A 15,458-nucleotide genomic window follows, 5' to 3' on the forward strand; every position below is an offset into this window, starting at 1 on the left:
GCAATTATAAATATTTAGGTACGTGTCTCTATGATACCTGGAGCAGTGATCAGGAAATAAGGTCTCGGATTGAAGTAGCTAGAAGTATATTTACCAAGATGAAAAAAGTACTCTGTAATCGCAGACTTAAGATCCCTTTGCGCATTTGACTCCTGCGTTGTTACATCATGCCTATACTGCTATACGGATGCGAGGCTTGGACTATTAAAGGAGACCTTAGAGGAAACGCATGGAAGCATTTGAGATGTGGGCATTCAGACCATTATGTTGGACTCGCAAAGTATCCAATGAGGAAGTTCTGCGACGCGTCAACCAACGGCGTGAACTTTTGCACACCATCAAGATCAGAAAAGTTGCATATCTAGGGCACGTGCTAAGCCACGAGAGATATGAGCTACTAGCTACTTATGATGGGAAAAGTTGCAGGAAGAGGCGTTGGTCGCAGAAAAAGTCCTGGGTTCGTAACATCAGAGAGTGGACTGAAATCGCGAGTGCAGCATTATTATTTCGCCTCGCGAAAGAATTTACGAAGCTACTGCCAACCTAGGTACGCTAGTCGGTGAGGCACCGCAAGAAGAATTGTAGCAATTAAATTTAATTTGCTTTAAAAGTGAGAGAAAATTGCATGCTTGGGAGTTCTCTAGTTCTCAAGGGTACATAAAGTCCACAAATCCGCACTTGGCCAGCTTAATGAAAGATGGCCTGAACCATTGTCAAGAGACGAGAACTGTAGTGGGCTGATGATGAGCGATAAACACGATTGTACACTAGATAGCTCTTTCGATCACTCAGTAAGCCTAAGGGCTGTAACTTACTCGAAAACACGTTTACCTATCCAACCAGATTCATATTGTTCCCAACGAGTCACACACACAGGACACGGGATTTTTTCCCAGAGTCAAACTATCCCTAAACCGTAATGAAAAAAAAGTTGGGAAAAGAAATTTGTTATGTGTCACATTTATTTATTTGATGGTGATTTGAAAGATGGGCTATTCTACAAAAACCCCCAATATAAAATCCCTATCTAGGTGTAAAAAAAAATTAAAAGTTTAAGTTATCCTACAAGTCTTTTATTCAGTACCTAGCTAATAGGCTGATTAGTTTGATTATTGGTCTCCAGTATGTGTATGTTAAAAGTTTAATAAGAATTATATTACTACTTACTATTAGCTGTAGCAGTAGGATAAAAATCTTAAATAGCAATAGCTTTTTCCAACACAATGGTAAAATTATTTGTAAATACCTAATGGTATTTTATGTAAAAGTAGAAAGTATCTGAAACTCATAGTGGGGGAGTAATCATTATTCCGTTAAATCACGCTAAGTATACACCCTAGCATAGCCCTATGTTGCTTGGACACCTTTTTTTTTTTTTTTTTTTTTTTAATAATAAATAAATATACTACAATACACACATCGCCATCTAGCCCCAAAGTAAGCAAAGCTTGTGTTATGGGTACAACGATGACTGATGAATATTTTTATGAATAATATACATAAAATATTTATAATATACAGATAAACACCCAGACACTAAAAAACATTCATATTTATCACACAAACATTTTCCAGCCGTGGGAATCGAACCCACGGCCTTTGGCTGAGAAAGCAGGGTCGCTGCAAACTGCGCCAATGGGCCGTCTATTAGACGACGATTATTATAAGAAACTAATCAATATACATCCTGCAGCTATGTATATATGTGATAAGCAATAACTTAAGTGTAAACCCAACTGGGTTACAGCTGCAGTTTGTACATTTATACATAATTTACCAAAATGCAATAATTTACCAAATTAAACTTGCTTTCAGTCTAACAGTGAAATCAGCCTTAATTTAGTATATAATCAAAAATAAAAAAATAAATTGTTTATGAAGCCTTAAAAAATTTATTCATCAATAGTCAATGCACCATTGTTTATATCAGCAATAAGGTCATGTGGTGGTCTGCCTTCAACTGTACAGCCGACAGACTGTGCAGTGCCGAGGATCTCTTTGACTGAGCCAGAGAGATGCCTTGCCATGGAACGGGGCCTCATGATTTTGGCAATGCCTATTACATCTTCCAATGTAATGTTTCCACTGTGCTTTACTGAAAAAGAAGAGAAATATATTTAGATAATCAGTAAGATAAAATATTCACATATCAGTAAAGTGAAGTTTTATTGAGGTTTAGTGTTCTACAAAAAAGTGTTTTGAAAAAAGTGCCACTATTTAAAAAGAAGCTGGATATAAACTTTAAAAAGAAGCTGGATATAAACTGGATTGGCTTCATCTATCATGTTAGAGACAAAAAAATACAATCTTGATGGATCTATGTCACTACAGGGGGAGATCCTTCAACTACTGTCCAACCTCATCATACACCTAATAGAATAGGGCACAGCCTATTGAATGGATATTCAGTATTACAAACTCTATTCTGATGGTAGATTGGCACAGTGGGCAGCGACCCTGCTTTCTGAGTCGAAGGCTGTGGGTTCAAATCCCACAACCGATGAATGAAATGAAATGAAATGATGTGTGATTAACACATGTTTTTCAATGTCTGGGTGTTTATCTGTATTTTCCAAGTATTTATGTATATTGTTCATAAAATTATTTATTATACATATTACCCTTAACACAAGCTACGCTTACTTTGGGACTAGATGGCGATGTGTATATTGTCATAGTATATTTATATATTTATTTATTCTCTGAACAGTTTGCAGTGTGGGTAACTAAACAATTTAATAAAAGTGATGGGCATTAATCTACTTACCGTTCTTCTGCTTCTTGCGGTCGCGTGGAGGTTCCTTCAAAGCTCTAATGATAAGGGCAGCTGCAGATGGTACAACAGATATCTGTGCCTGCCTGTTCTGTACAATCAGCTGCACTGTGATCTTCAGTCCCTTCCAGTCTCCAGTGGCCTTGGCGATGTCATCACCCACTTTTTTGGGGGACTGTGGCATAGGCAAGAAAATGATTAAATGTTCTTATATTACAATGGTTGGACTGTTAACCACAAACTAACAAAGTTATGGATGTAACTAAGCACCAAACATGTGATTATTGCATTGAATTCTATTATTTTATTTAACTAACAAAATGAAACAAATCAAATAGGACAACACATGAACGAAGGCTTGATCTCTATTGATTTTAATTATTTTTTTAAATCATTATGATTGAATCAACTTATTAGTTTAATCTGGTTTATCTGATTAGTCAAGTCATTTTGCCAGTATTAATATGTGAACAATCTATTAATGTTTAACAATATTTCTTACCTTGTTGAATAATTATATTTTATTTTCAATTTAACAAACTTGTTGTTTTTCTTCTTTTTTTATAATATACTTTACACTAAAGAGTATAAAAAAGATTATTAACTAAGTTAATAAAAAATGTAGTTTCAAATTTGGTGCTACAGGTGACATATTTTTCCATTACTGTATTTTCATAAGGAATTAGCATTGGATCCAAACAATTACATTTATAACTTTATCCTTATTCAGCTTAGTAAGGATAAAGTAACTAATTTTATAGTTTGTTAAGCTAAGCCTAATAAAACTCAATGCATCTTCCACATCAGATAAGTCTTTGCAGGCAATAGTAATTCCTAATGAATTCCTATTGCTATAAGTTCTAATGAGACTTCCTCCATATAATAATGAAGAAATGGAAATATGATTACAGATGGCAGGAGTACTTATGTCAAATTTCTTTATATCATAACTCATAAATAATTGTCACAAATCCTGTGAAATCCATCTGTAAATCATCCAATGACTGTTAGTAATGGTATACACAAATATTTAAAGATTATTTTACATTACGAAAATATGACCTAAAAAATATTGAACCACATGTATTTGTTACAGAATATCAATAGATTTCTAATCAAATAAAATTATTACACAATATTATACTGATGTGATTTAACATTTTAATCAAATTCCAAGATACCCAGTGAACTATGTACCACCTACTAAAGGGACACATTAAGGAAATGTGATCTTTTTAAAAACTCAATGGGTTGTCCCATTAGTTTTTGTGAAACACATGCACAGTAATCAATTCTCTAAGTAAAGAAAACAGTTACAATTATTTGGTAATGATTAAATTAAGTAACAAATACATACAGGTCAGAAAATATTACCACTCAGCTAGATATCATGAAAAAAAGCCTGGTCCGCGACTCCTTATTGGGCATTCGGAGTAGCCGCGACAGGGAACTTAATCCTGAGTCGCGGGTTCCTTCCATCCGCCACCCGGAAGGACACGCCTGGTAGGGAGGCACCCCCCAGGATCATACATCACATTAAAGGGTATAACACGACAGACATTGTTGCATTCTTTCCATTACTGAGTTGAATTAAAAATGCCCACTGACGGAAATTTCAACCATGTGAATTTTTCACATACTCATGGGCATGGTACGCATGTGCAGTTTAATTTGGTACATATATGATTTGATTATGTAGTTATCAGCTTCACACAGTTCCTAAGTTTTAGCATTACATTTAAGAATAATACTTTCAGTTACTTATACATAGTACGACAAAAACTGCACGTGCCTTCAGTACTTCTGAATATTGCTTCAAGAAAAATAACTTAAATATCGGCACCGGGAGTCGGGACAATGGTTGACTACTTGAACTTCAAATAGTACATATTGGAAAGTTTATGAATAATTGAATGTTCAGTACATATGAAACAAGTAAATTTATCAATCTTAAAAGTCAAGAAAAACAAGCAGCCATGCCATCCGAGAAGTTAAGAGGTTATGAATCATTTATTTAATTAAAAACTCACCAAACCAAGTGGACCAATTTTAGGAGCTAAAGATGATGTGGCACCAACTTCTCCACCGACACATCTCAAGTTAACTGTAACAGCACATACATTTTTTATGAACAACACACGAACGAGCTGGGAAAGTCTAAACTATATTTTAAACATTTAGAACACTTACCGATTTTAATTTCGTTGGGATCGAATTTGGGCGGCATTGTTTAATATTAGAGTAATATTAAATCACAATAATAAAGACGATCCAAAGAGATTACTCTGGATTATATTTGACGAACTCTACTGAGAACGTTTTAACGTTAGAGACGGTTGTCGTAAAAGAAAAAAGAATTTTTTGACAATTTGGAAGTCAAAAGATGAGAAGAGTGACATTTGCCGTCATTTGATTTTTTTTTAAACTGCTTTTGGGGTTCTGTTTTCTAGCTTTTTTAATGTGACTGAGAGAGAAATAGAGGATATAAACACTATGGAATAAGTAACGAAATTAACCTCTGAACCCATTTTCAAAAATCTAAATGTCAGTTTCAAACAGTTCAAATTTGGAACGCGTTATTTTTTTTAAAAATTTACATTTTCGACACTTTTTGGGGAAATGCGTGATTCTGTAAACGGCTTATTGGCTTCCTAAATAATTTACCTTTATCATAGTGCTATTTATAGAAGTAAAAGTCTACAATGTAATATATAAAAATCGTAAAGAATGCGTCAACTTGCACCGAAATCGCATGAAAATGGCTAAAACGTGGTGCCGGTATTTGACTTTTATAGCGATAAAAATACAACGAAATTCTCAAATCCAATTGATAAAATTGCTTTCTTGTTTCTTTATGAACATAAAATAACTTTAAATCATAGTTTTGTATGGTTTTGTAAATAAATTTGGCGAAACGTTAGGTGATTGAAGTTCCAAAAGTTAAGCCAAAAAAATATGCCCAACGTTGAGAAAAAGCCACAATTATCATGAAAACGACAGCGGGAGGTCTACACCTAACTAAAATAACCCGATAGGGTATTTTATTTAACAAAAAAAAAATTGGACTTAAGTACGGACTTCATTTAAAAATCCTACCATCATCCTCGCTTCGAGCTACGAAACAAACTAACTCATCACATACCTGCTTAGGACTGAACCTCAAAAGCAAAGCTGCATGTACAAAATATGCCCTATCGCGTGCGCTATTTCGTTATTTTTCCACCTTTTATCCACCGCGATAATTAGAACCCCTAGAATAAGTTTAGTATCAAAGTTATTCCGTCGTCATGTTTGGTTTGCTTTGCTTGATTCAAGATAAGTTTGCGATGTTGGCGTTAATTTCTTTTTGTACTGCTCAGATAGGTACGTCATGTGTGTTTCAAATATTTTTTCTGCGTTAGTCTCAGTCTAAGATAGGTACAGGATAGTGCCAGACTGCCAGCATTTAAAATGTACCTACTCTGTGCCCTGTGCTGTCAATGTCATACAAAACAAAATTGATTAGGATTTGGGCTTTGTAATCTAACTTTGTGTTTTCCATCATCCAAAATAAAGTATTTGGTATTTCGATTACATTTACGTGCTTTGTGGGTGTGACTTTCGTCATGGCCAACGACGAGGCTGTATTAAAAGTGTATCTCTCGAAATACAAACATCGAGACATTACATCACGAGAGGTGATTAATCTGATTCAATTTTATCGTAGTTTGACTTATCGTTTAGAAGCCTTTGTGTTCAATAATGGAGCTCGAAAGGACTTGCTTAATATAGAGGGCACCATACCAGTGAATTACAAGGGTTCTTATTACAATATACCCATTTGTATCTGGCTGATGGATACACATCCGCAGCATGTGCCGTTATGCTTCGTAAAACCAACAGCTGATATGTCCCTTAAGGTGTCCAGGTATGTCGACAGCAATGGAAAAGTGTATCTACCATATTTACATGAATGGACACCTAATGGATCAACTCTACAGACACTAGTGCAATGTATGATTACAGCGTTTGGTGAACTGCCGCCTGTGTATTCTAAACCACGAAATGAAAATCGCCCTCCATACCCAGTGAACTCCTTCATGCCGCAGCCATCGGGAAATCTATTTCCTATAGTCAGCCCTCCACAGGCAGGTTACCCTTCAGTGGCGCCTTATCCTTCAACTTCTAATTTACCTTACCCAAATTATGGAACACCTTATCCTGGTTCAGTAAATACCAACGGACCACCATTTTCTCCACCTAACACAACACCTTATCCCCATGCAACCAGCTACATACCAGGGCCAGATGTAGCTGGTGGAACTATAACAGAGGAGCATATCAAAGCTTCCTTGTTGTCTGCAGTTGAGGACAAATTGAGGAGACGCCTTAAAGAACAGTCTCAACAGTCGCAAGCTGAGCTTGAAACATTGAGACGCACGCAACAGGAGCTGCGAGAAGGGAAGACACGATTGGAGGATATTTTGACCAGATTGCAGAGGGAGAGGACTGAGCTTGATAAAAATGTGACTATATTACAAGAAAAGGAAAAGGAGCTACAATCTGCTGTTGAGCATTTAGGTGAACAGGAGAGTGTTGATGTTGATGAGGCTGTTGTAACCACTGCTCCGCTATACTCTCAGCTTCTAAACGCTTTTGCAGAGGAAGCCACCCTGGAGGATGCTATTTACTACATGGGTGAGGCTTTACGTAAAGAGATTATTGATTTGGATACATTTTTGAAGCAAGTACGAACGTTGGCTCGGCAACAGTTCACTTTAAGAGCTTTAATGCATAAATGTCGGCAGAAGGCCCAACTAGCTTGTTAGGTCTGATACTGATGAATAACACTTATCTTCTAGCTAATTGACTAAATAAAGCGAGTTCTATTCTGCTTGGGTAAATTTCTGCATTGCATGTTCTTCTGTCATAGAGAGACATCAGAGCCCTAAAATAATCAACATTGTTACTTGAATTTCATAAATATTATTTATTAAATATCTGGCTGGGTTGACTTGACAGAAAGTTTTTATATCTCCTGTCCACAGCAACACAATATGTATTTAACAAAATAATAAAATGGGATTGTATTACAGTTTCTGAATATAAATAATATATGATTATTTCTGTAGATTATATCTGCATCTGTCAAGTCTGAGTCTGAGACAAGAGGCTTGAATTTTTTTCTTTCTTACTTGGCTTATAATTTAAACAATCTCTAATTTAGTGTTTAGTGTGTATATTTAAAAGATTTAAAAAAAAAATGCATGAATCCAAATACACCACAATAACAATAAACTAATAATAATAAATAATGGACAATAAACTGCTCACAGTTCTGGTATTGCTGGACTTCAGTAATGCTTTTAATACGGTAGATTTCGACATTCTGTTGAGTCAGTTGCGTTCTCTTAACATATCTCCATCAGTGATTGACTGGTTTCATAGTTATCTTCATGGTCGTCGGCAGCGTATTCACACTGAGGAATCTCATTCCTCATGGTGTGATATTACTGTTGGCGTACCTCAAGGCGGCGTGCTATCTCCATTACTCTTTTCTATTTTCATCAACTCCATTACTCGGAATATATCTTCACTCTACCATATGTATGCTGACGATGTCCAAATTTACACCCAGTCAACCTTTGATAATCTTCCAATCGCAATAGCTAGCATTAACAAAGACTTGCGCGTTATTTCAAATTGGAGTAAAGCGCATGGCCTTAACGTTAATGCAAAAAAAACTCAAGCTATTGTTATTGGCAGTCGAAGGCAGATTTCAAGGATTGACTGGTTTTCCCTCCCCTCCATTGAGTTTGATAGTGTCACAGTCCCATACTGTGAAAATGTAAAGAACTTGGGCATTTATCTTGACCGAACCTTAAGTTGGACGTACCATATTAATGAGATCAGCAGAAAGACATTTGCAGCTCTAGGCTCTTTGCGTCGTCTTCGGTATTTACTTCCTATACCTACCAAAATTATGCTCGCACAGACTCTTCTCCTTCCCATTCTTGACTACGCTGACGCAAGCTATGTTAACTTAACTGAAGATCAGTTAAATAAACTTGAGAGACTCCAGAATTCTAGCATTCGTTTCATATTTGGGTTGCGCAAATATGATCATATTTCTCAATTTCGGTCTCGTCTCAAGTGGTTACCTATCAGACTTCGCCGGAATTTGCACATTGTTTCTATTCTGTACTGTGTTTTGTTTCATCCTTCTACTCCTCTTTACCTGAAAGAGAGGTTTAAATTTGTAGGACTCCCAGACGAACTTCGTTCTACGAGGAAGTTAGTCTTGAAGGTGCCTGGTCACAAATCCTCCTTCTTCAACGGATCATTTACGGTTCAGGCTATTAAATTATGGAACGCCTTGCCGTTAGATATCCGTGAGGCACAATCGATTGGGACCTTCAAGAAACTAGTGAAGGATCATTATTTGTCTCTTTCAGCCGAACAACGCTGAAGCGAATCATTTTAAGTGTGTAATTTGAATTATTTATGTATTTCATACTAATTGGGGATGTTATATGTAATATATTTATATAGATATTTATGTTATATATTTTATTTGTATTTATATATAATATATTTATACATATATTATAGTTATATTTATATATATATATATATATATATATATATTATTTATATTTATATATTTGTATAATTTTTAAATCTTATTTATTGCACCACCTACCTCTTTTCTACGTTTTTTCCTTTTACGCCATTGGTTGCCTGGAAGAAATCGCTATGTAGCGATAAGGCCACCAAATTGTACTCTCTTGATTGTATTTAAATCTTTGTAACTACTTTTTGTTTCTTTGGTGTACAATAAAAGTGTATTCATTCATTCATTCATTCATACACTAAATGAAGTTTTCTTTATGTGTGTAAGTTTTTATTATTTTAAAAACACAGTTTACACACAGAATTCAAGAATTGTCCCGTTTTATGGTAAATGTTTAGAACATTACAGGTAAATTATTAGGTAATAATTACTGTCAACTGCTATATGGAATGAAGTGACTAACCGCCTGTTCGAGTAAAACTACTACAGTAGAGTGATTTTCGATGCTTAAATATTAGACGTGTACAAGTCAGGTTTCTGTATGTTCTTAATTCTGTGAGTTTACATTAAAAAGTAATGCAAAGATTGTTTATATAAGTAGACATTTAAGAGAGAAATGATTATTGTCTCAATAATGGTTTTTTATTAATTAGTTACATAATGTAAAATTAGAAATATGAGGAAATTGGAGAGGTTTCTATAACTTAATAAAGAAAGACACAAAGTCTTTCCATATTTTTTAAGCCATTGATTAATTATTTGTGATTATTATATTGGCTCTGACGAATCGTAAATAAACCCAAGTCAACTCACAGATCTCACTTTTCTCGGTCAATTATTTTGGTATGTGGTTTTGGACAGTTACAACTATAACGTAAGGTCTTACGGTTGGTCCATACAATACGTTGTGACAGCGACGCGCCAGAATGGTGCCACTGTGGCATTCTGCAAAAAAAAAAAAAACTAGGGTATGTCAAATTGTGCAATGTGGTTCCACAGTGCCAGACTTATCTATTATATAGAACATTGCACGCACATCTTTGCGGCCTCGCAATGCCCTTGTGCGTGCATTTTACGGTGCGTCACCGCTACGTTCTGTATGGACGGGCCGTTAGTTCAGACGAATTTAACTAATGTTATTTAAATGATATAACTGAAAAAAGTATGTATAATTGCTGTAATTGAAAAGTAACTATATTAAATTCTTATAAGCAGTGTTCAACAACGCATTGTATTGTTAATTAAGTGCATGCTAGACTGCTTATACACATTATGCTTCAAAGGGATACTTCAGTGTAAGCCTAGAGTCATTCAGACAGCCATAATTGTCAATAATTATTACTGTGGTTCTTAGAAATCAATGATGAAGTATAATTCTATTGAATTCATTGTCCATATATTCCTTTCTTAAATTTTCAATATTTTACTAAATTATCTTTGCAAGTGGACCAATACAATTTGCAATTTATTACATATATATTATATATTAGAAATAAACAATTCACAGGGATGTGGAATATTAAGGCACATCAATTTATACTGATGATGAGGTACCTACCACAGCCCACATGATAATGGTCATAAATATATCCTCCTGTTCCTTAAGTCCTCTGTTGCTAAAATCCTTTTTACTACTTGCCAGTCTTATAATAGTAGGGGAGGCAAAGAGGGTATTTCGGGATCTACTTGAGCGTCGTCGGGACCTACTGGACTGTAGCCGTTACTGTAGAAGGTTAGATGCTATATAAAACAAAAAATATGAGAACCCTTTCAATGGTTTTAAAAAATGTAAAAAAAAAAGGTCACAAAGAAATATTAACAGATACGTCTCTAGGATAGAGGAAATATATTAATCTGCCGGTTTGATTGGTGGAGTTTGACGTACGAAGGGGCAGAAAATAAAACGACTGTTCAAATATATTTTTTATTTAATGTTTTTAGGTATCGCTTTGGTATGCTTTTTATGTATCGGCTTAAGGTGATGTGAGTAGGTACTGTATCACGTCGGGTGTTGGGATGTTAATTAAACATTTGAATTCATATACTGGTGTATTTGTTGATGCGCGTCAGCAGCGAGCGGCGACGACTGTTTTTATAATTATTATCGATTTTTTTCTCACTAATATGATGCATCTGTTGTAGAATATTTCAATATCTCCTAATCTTGTCAGATTATTAAAATGCACACTTCTGCATGTAACTAACTTACCTACCTTACCTTAATCTGACGCGTTCAAGTATTTAAAATTACTGTTTTTTTTCTTACTGATCGGTTGCCCTAGACTTTTCACCATGTACAGGGCTCAGGTATGGATGGTACTTCACAAGGTGCAAGGTTGGGCAACCTTATGTTATTCCGACGTCCTCAAGTGAATCCCGAAATCCCCCCCCTACCATAAGGGAAACAATACATTTTAAGTGCATTTTTTTAATATTAAAAATAATGTATCCATTTACTTACCAACAAAAATAAATCTCTTTACTGTAAAAAGGTTTGAAGATATTATTACATAATAAGACAGATTTGTTAAAATCAGCTTGAATAATAATAATAAAATAGTTTTCTGATCTGTTTAACCTCGCACGGTTTTCACATTAAAGGTTTCCTTAGACATCAAGGATCTCAAAAAAAAGTTGCGATCTTTATAGTGGCATATTATGTGTAATGAGTATGATAGGTCAACTACTTCGTATACCTACGAACTCATTGAGAATTCCGGTACGCAAGCAAAACCGATCCGACCGGACCTACCGCAGGCCCATTCGATGCGCTTTCGGCCTCCTGAGTTGACTAACTGAACCCATAACACATTTTATGATAGTGTTCATTGAATTGATTTGTACATGTAATTTATGTCAAATTCACAACAGAAATTTTATTTAATCATGCATTAATGTATCTTATTATACAAAGTTTAAATTGTTATATTGATATTTTCTTAATAGTTATATTATTAGTGGTATAGTTATAATACTTTTTTTTATCAATGTACGTATCGGCAACTGATTGGAAAAATATCCCATTTGCATATAGTAATATAAAATGGTTTTTAATTAATTTTCTTGTAAAGTGTATTTATTTCACTGATAAATAAAATTCAGTTCATGCTAGTAAATGCTTCAGTTGGGTGGATTTTTTATTCATATGTGTTGAAAATTTTGGATTATGATATACTTGTGAATTGATTATATAAACTGGGTGCTGTTCAAACTGTTGAATTATGCCTCAACATTAGTCACTAACCAACGTTGCATACCTGCGTTATAAATAATTATATTAGTTATATATAAAAATCATTATCGAATTTTTGTGATTAGTTTAAACATCTTTCAGTAGTCAGTATAAGCCACAAAAGTTATTATATTTAATACATAGATTTAATATATATTTAATGGCGCTAATTTGCTTGTATACAAATCTTTACACTGAATTACAAGGAACAGCTCTAAAAGGTGTGCTATTCTTTTTCTCAGGAAATATTGTGGAAAAACTGTTTCATCGATAGCCATATAACAGGAGCGTTATGGGCATAATCACCGCGGTAGGCATACGGGTTGATGATAGCAGTAGATAATAGTAGCGTAAAAGACGATGCTGTGGCATTCTCTGTGGTGACATCTGCCGTCACCACACTGCATATTAGCTTGATTTTAAAATCACTTGACTTTAGTCAAATATTTCTTTATTCAAATAAGCACATAGATGGCACTTTTTATGCGTTGATTATATACAAAATGTGAACATAGCACTGAGTAGTGATGGCTATAACTACATTCGTAAACTTAAAACTAAAGCTACGAGGGTTCCAAACGTGCTGTGGTCTAAGAAGAAGCCCGCAACAAACTTAGCCGGGTGTTCTTTTTATTATCACCATCTCACATTATAATTTGAAAATATTTAAAAGCAACCTGGTTAGAGCAATTATTCACACCCAAGCTTTTTTATCGTTTACGTTATCCTTAATACTATAATAGGACTTTTCTATAAGCTTTCGCTTAATACAAACTTTGAACTTTTTTAGAGACATCACCAATATATCAACCGGTTTTTGTTGTAAAATAGTATAAAATTTCCTTTAAATGAATTGCTTATTTCATATAGTCTAGTGTACTGCATTGCAAGTTTATTTTTTCTTCTAACGTTCAAATAATTGTAATCACATTATCTCTTGAAATTTTGATATATTTTTGTTAACATTCATGATTGTTTGTCATTTTAGTTTCGTTTTAGAGATTTATGTAGCAGCGAATTGGCACCATTGTGTTAGTTTCGAATGCGCAGCATGAAGTGGTGTAGCTTATATTGACATCTCAACGCAGTATTTTGCAAAGATTGACTTAGCTGTGAACCTGACCTTAGGAAACGAAGATTTTTTTTTTTTATTCTGTGCGCCTTGCGGAATGTAAATCATAATATTGCAATCTATCTCCCAAAATAAAAGCTATTTATGAGGTGGAGCCGTAATAGCATAATGGGTGGAACTGCTACTTTACTTTCATGAGGCTGAGTTTGAACCCCGGCACGCACCTTTAAGTTTTTTGTTATGTGCGTTTTTTGAATTAATTCCTTCTAACTTGCTTTAGCGGTAAATGAAAACGTCGTCGTAAGGAAACCTGCATGCCTGAGAGTTCACCGTCATGTTCTCAAAAAGGAGTGTATTCCACCAATCCGTACTTAGCCTGCGTGTTGGACTACGGCTTAAGAAGCCCAGCGAACAACAATTCTAACAAATTGTCGTTTGGTGCTTTATATATAGACTGACTGGTACCCAAACAGGCAGTCTATATATAAAGAAACACGAATAGAATCGCAAAAAACCTGATTGGTCCTATTGTATGTCGTGTAGCACGGGACCAGCTGTGATTGGCCGGCTGTAAATCGGTAAGCATTGTGACTAGCGAACTAAACGCATGCATTGACGGCCGGGTGGCGCAGTGGGCAGTGACCCTGCTTTCTGAGTCCAAGGTCGTGCGTTCGATTCCCACAACTGGAAAATGTTTGTGTGATGAACATGAATGTTTTTCAGTGTCTGGGTGTTTATCTGTATATTATAAGTATTTATGTGTATTATATTCATAAAAAAATATTCTTCAGCTATCTTAGTACCCATAACACAAGCTACGCTTACTTTGGGGCTAGGTTGCGATGTGTGTATTGTCGTAGTATATTTATTTATTTTATTTATATCCGTTAGGTTTCTATATTTTTTTCGTTCGCTGCCTAAACCCCTCACATTCTGAGAGGACACTTGTGCCCTGTAGAGGGCCGGTAATGTGTTCGTTTGTTACCGTATCGATAAAAAGTAACACAGGAAAAGTAACCGGTATCTGACCCCGCGGAGCTTGGAAAACTTATCTTTATTATTTACTGATTTACAGCGTAACAGCTAAACCGATCTTAAATTTTCCCTCGAAATAAAATTCAGAATTGACATGGATTTATTTTATGGGACGGGTCTTAGCAAGAGTCTACTACTACGACTAGCTTTTTACTTGCAGCCCGGTGGACATCAATTCGTAGCCTTGTATTGTGATATATGGTGAGGCCCAAATGTTTTTATACATTTTAAAATGCATATAACAATTTCGGAAGAATTTAAACCGGCGACTTTCTGGAATACGTAGCCTGATTTCCAAGATAGATAGATTTCCTTCTACCGCCGAAACCGAAATTAGTATATACTTTTTATATCAGTCTTATAGCGACTGTATAATGATACGAAATATAATTTTATTTACTAAATTACCTTAGTACGAGATTGATCACCCCATTTAATAACAAGCGTCGTAATATTTCGATTTAGTTTAGTTTACATATTTACAACAGAATTGGCACCATTATATAACTAAAATAAATTTACATGTCTAAAACTAGGGCTATCGTTTGAGATACAGTGTAAAAAAAACAGGACTACTTTTAGACCTATGAATTTAAATAATTTCAGAGATTTTCGTACGACAGAATTAGTACGTACGAAAAAACTAATTTGTCTATAGCGTTCCATGAACAATTGCATACAATAATGATCTATGTACGAATCAACCCAGAAATATGGTTCAGTTCGTAACAATGAGCTTTTCTTTACTTGAAAATCCATGCTTGCGTGTTACAAAACCACCGGTGTTCAAACT

The 15,458-nt window shown here is 35.0% G+C and overlaps 2 protein-coding genes across 2 annotated transcripts; one reads left to right on the top strand and one right to left on the bottom strand.

Annotated features, from left to right (window-relative positions):
- Positions 1 to 1,869: 1,869 nt before the first annotated feature.
- Positions 1,870 to 5,137, bottom strand: LOC120633318 (60S ribosomal protein L12). The gene is made up of 4 exons (XM_039903507.1): positions 4,964 to 5,137; positions 4,804 to 4,877; positions 2,768 to 2,948; positions 1,870 to 2,095 (listed from the first exon to the last, which is right to left on the bottom strand). The coding sequence occupies exons 1-4, from the start codon at positions 4,998 to 5,000 to the stop codon at positions 1,893 to 1,895; spliced, it is 495 nt and encodes a 164-aa protein (XP_039759441.1). The 5' UTR covers positions 5,001 to 5,137; the 3' UTR covers positions 1,870 to 1,892.
- A 1,103-nt stretch (positions 5,138 to 6,240) lies between these two features.
- On the top strand, positions 6,241 to 7,896 carry LOC120633395 (tumor susceptibility gene 101 protein). The gene has a single exon (XM_039903601.1). The coding sequence runs from the start codon at positions 6,379 to 6,381 to the stop codon at positions 7,579 to 7,581; it is 1,203 nt and encodes a 400-aa protein (XP_039759535.1). The 5' UTR covers positions 6,241 to 6,378; the 3' UTR covers positions 7,582 to 7,896.
- Positions 7,897 to 15,458: the final 7,562 nt, after the last annotated feature.

This window comes from Pararge aegeria, chromosome 21 (assembly GCF_905163445.1).
Source record: "Pararge aegeria chromosome 21, ilParAegt1.1, whole genome shotgun sequence".
NCBI lineage: Eukaryota > Metazoa > Arthropoda > Insecta > Lepidoptera > Nymphalidae > Pararge > Pararge aegeria.

What these genes read in the sequence shown, in the direction of transcription:
- LOC120633318 (XM_039903507.1), bottom strand. Translation starts at nt 5,000, where the DNA reads ATGCCGCCCAAATTCGATCCCAACGAAATTAAAATCG. An exon ending in TCCCAACGAAATTAAAATCG is followed by an intron (nt 4,878 to 4,963) that starts GTAAGTGTTCTA and finishes GTGCTGTTACAG; the next exon opens with TTAACTTGAGATGTGTCGGT. An exon ending in CCGCAAGAAGCAGAAGAACG is followed by an intron (nt 2,096 to 2,767) that starts GTAAGTAGATTA and finishes CTTCTTTTTCAG; the next exon opens with TAAAGCACAGTGGAAACATT.
- LOC120633395 (XM_039903601.1), top strand. Translation starts at nt 6,379, where the DNA reads ATGGCCAACGACGAGGCTGTATTAAAAGTGTATCTCTCGAAATACAAA.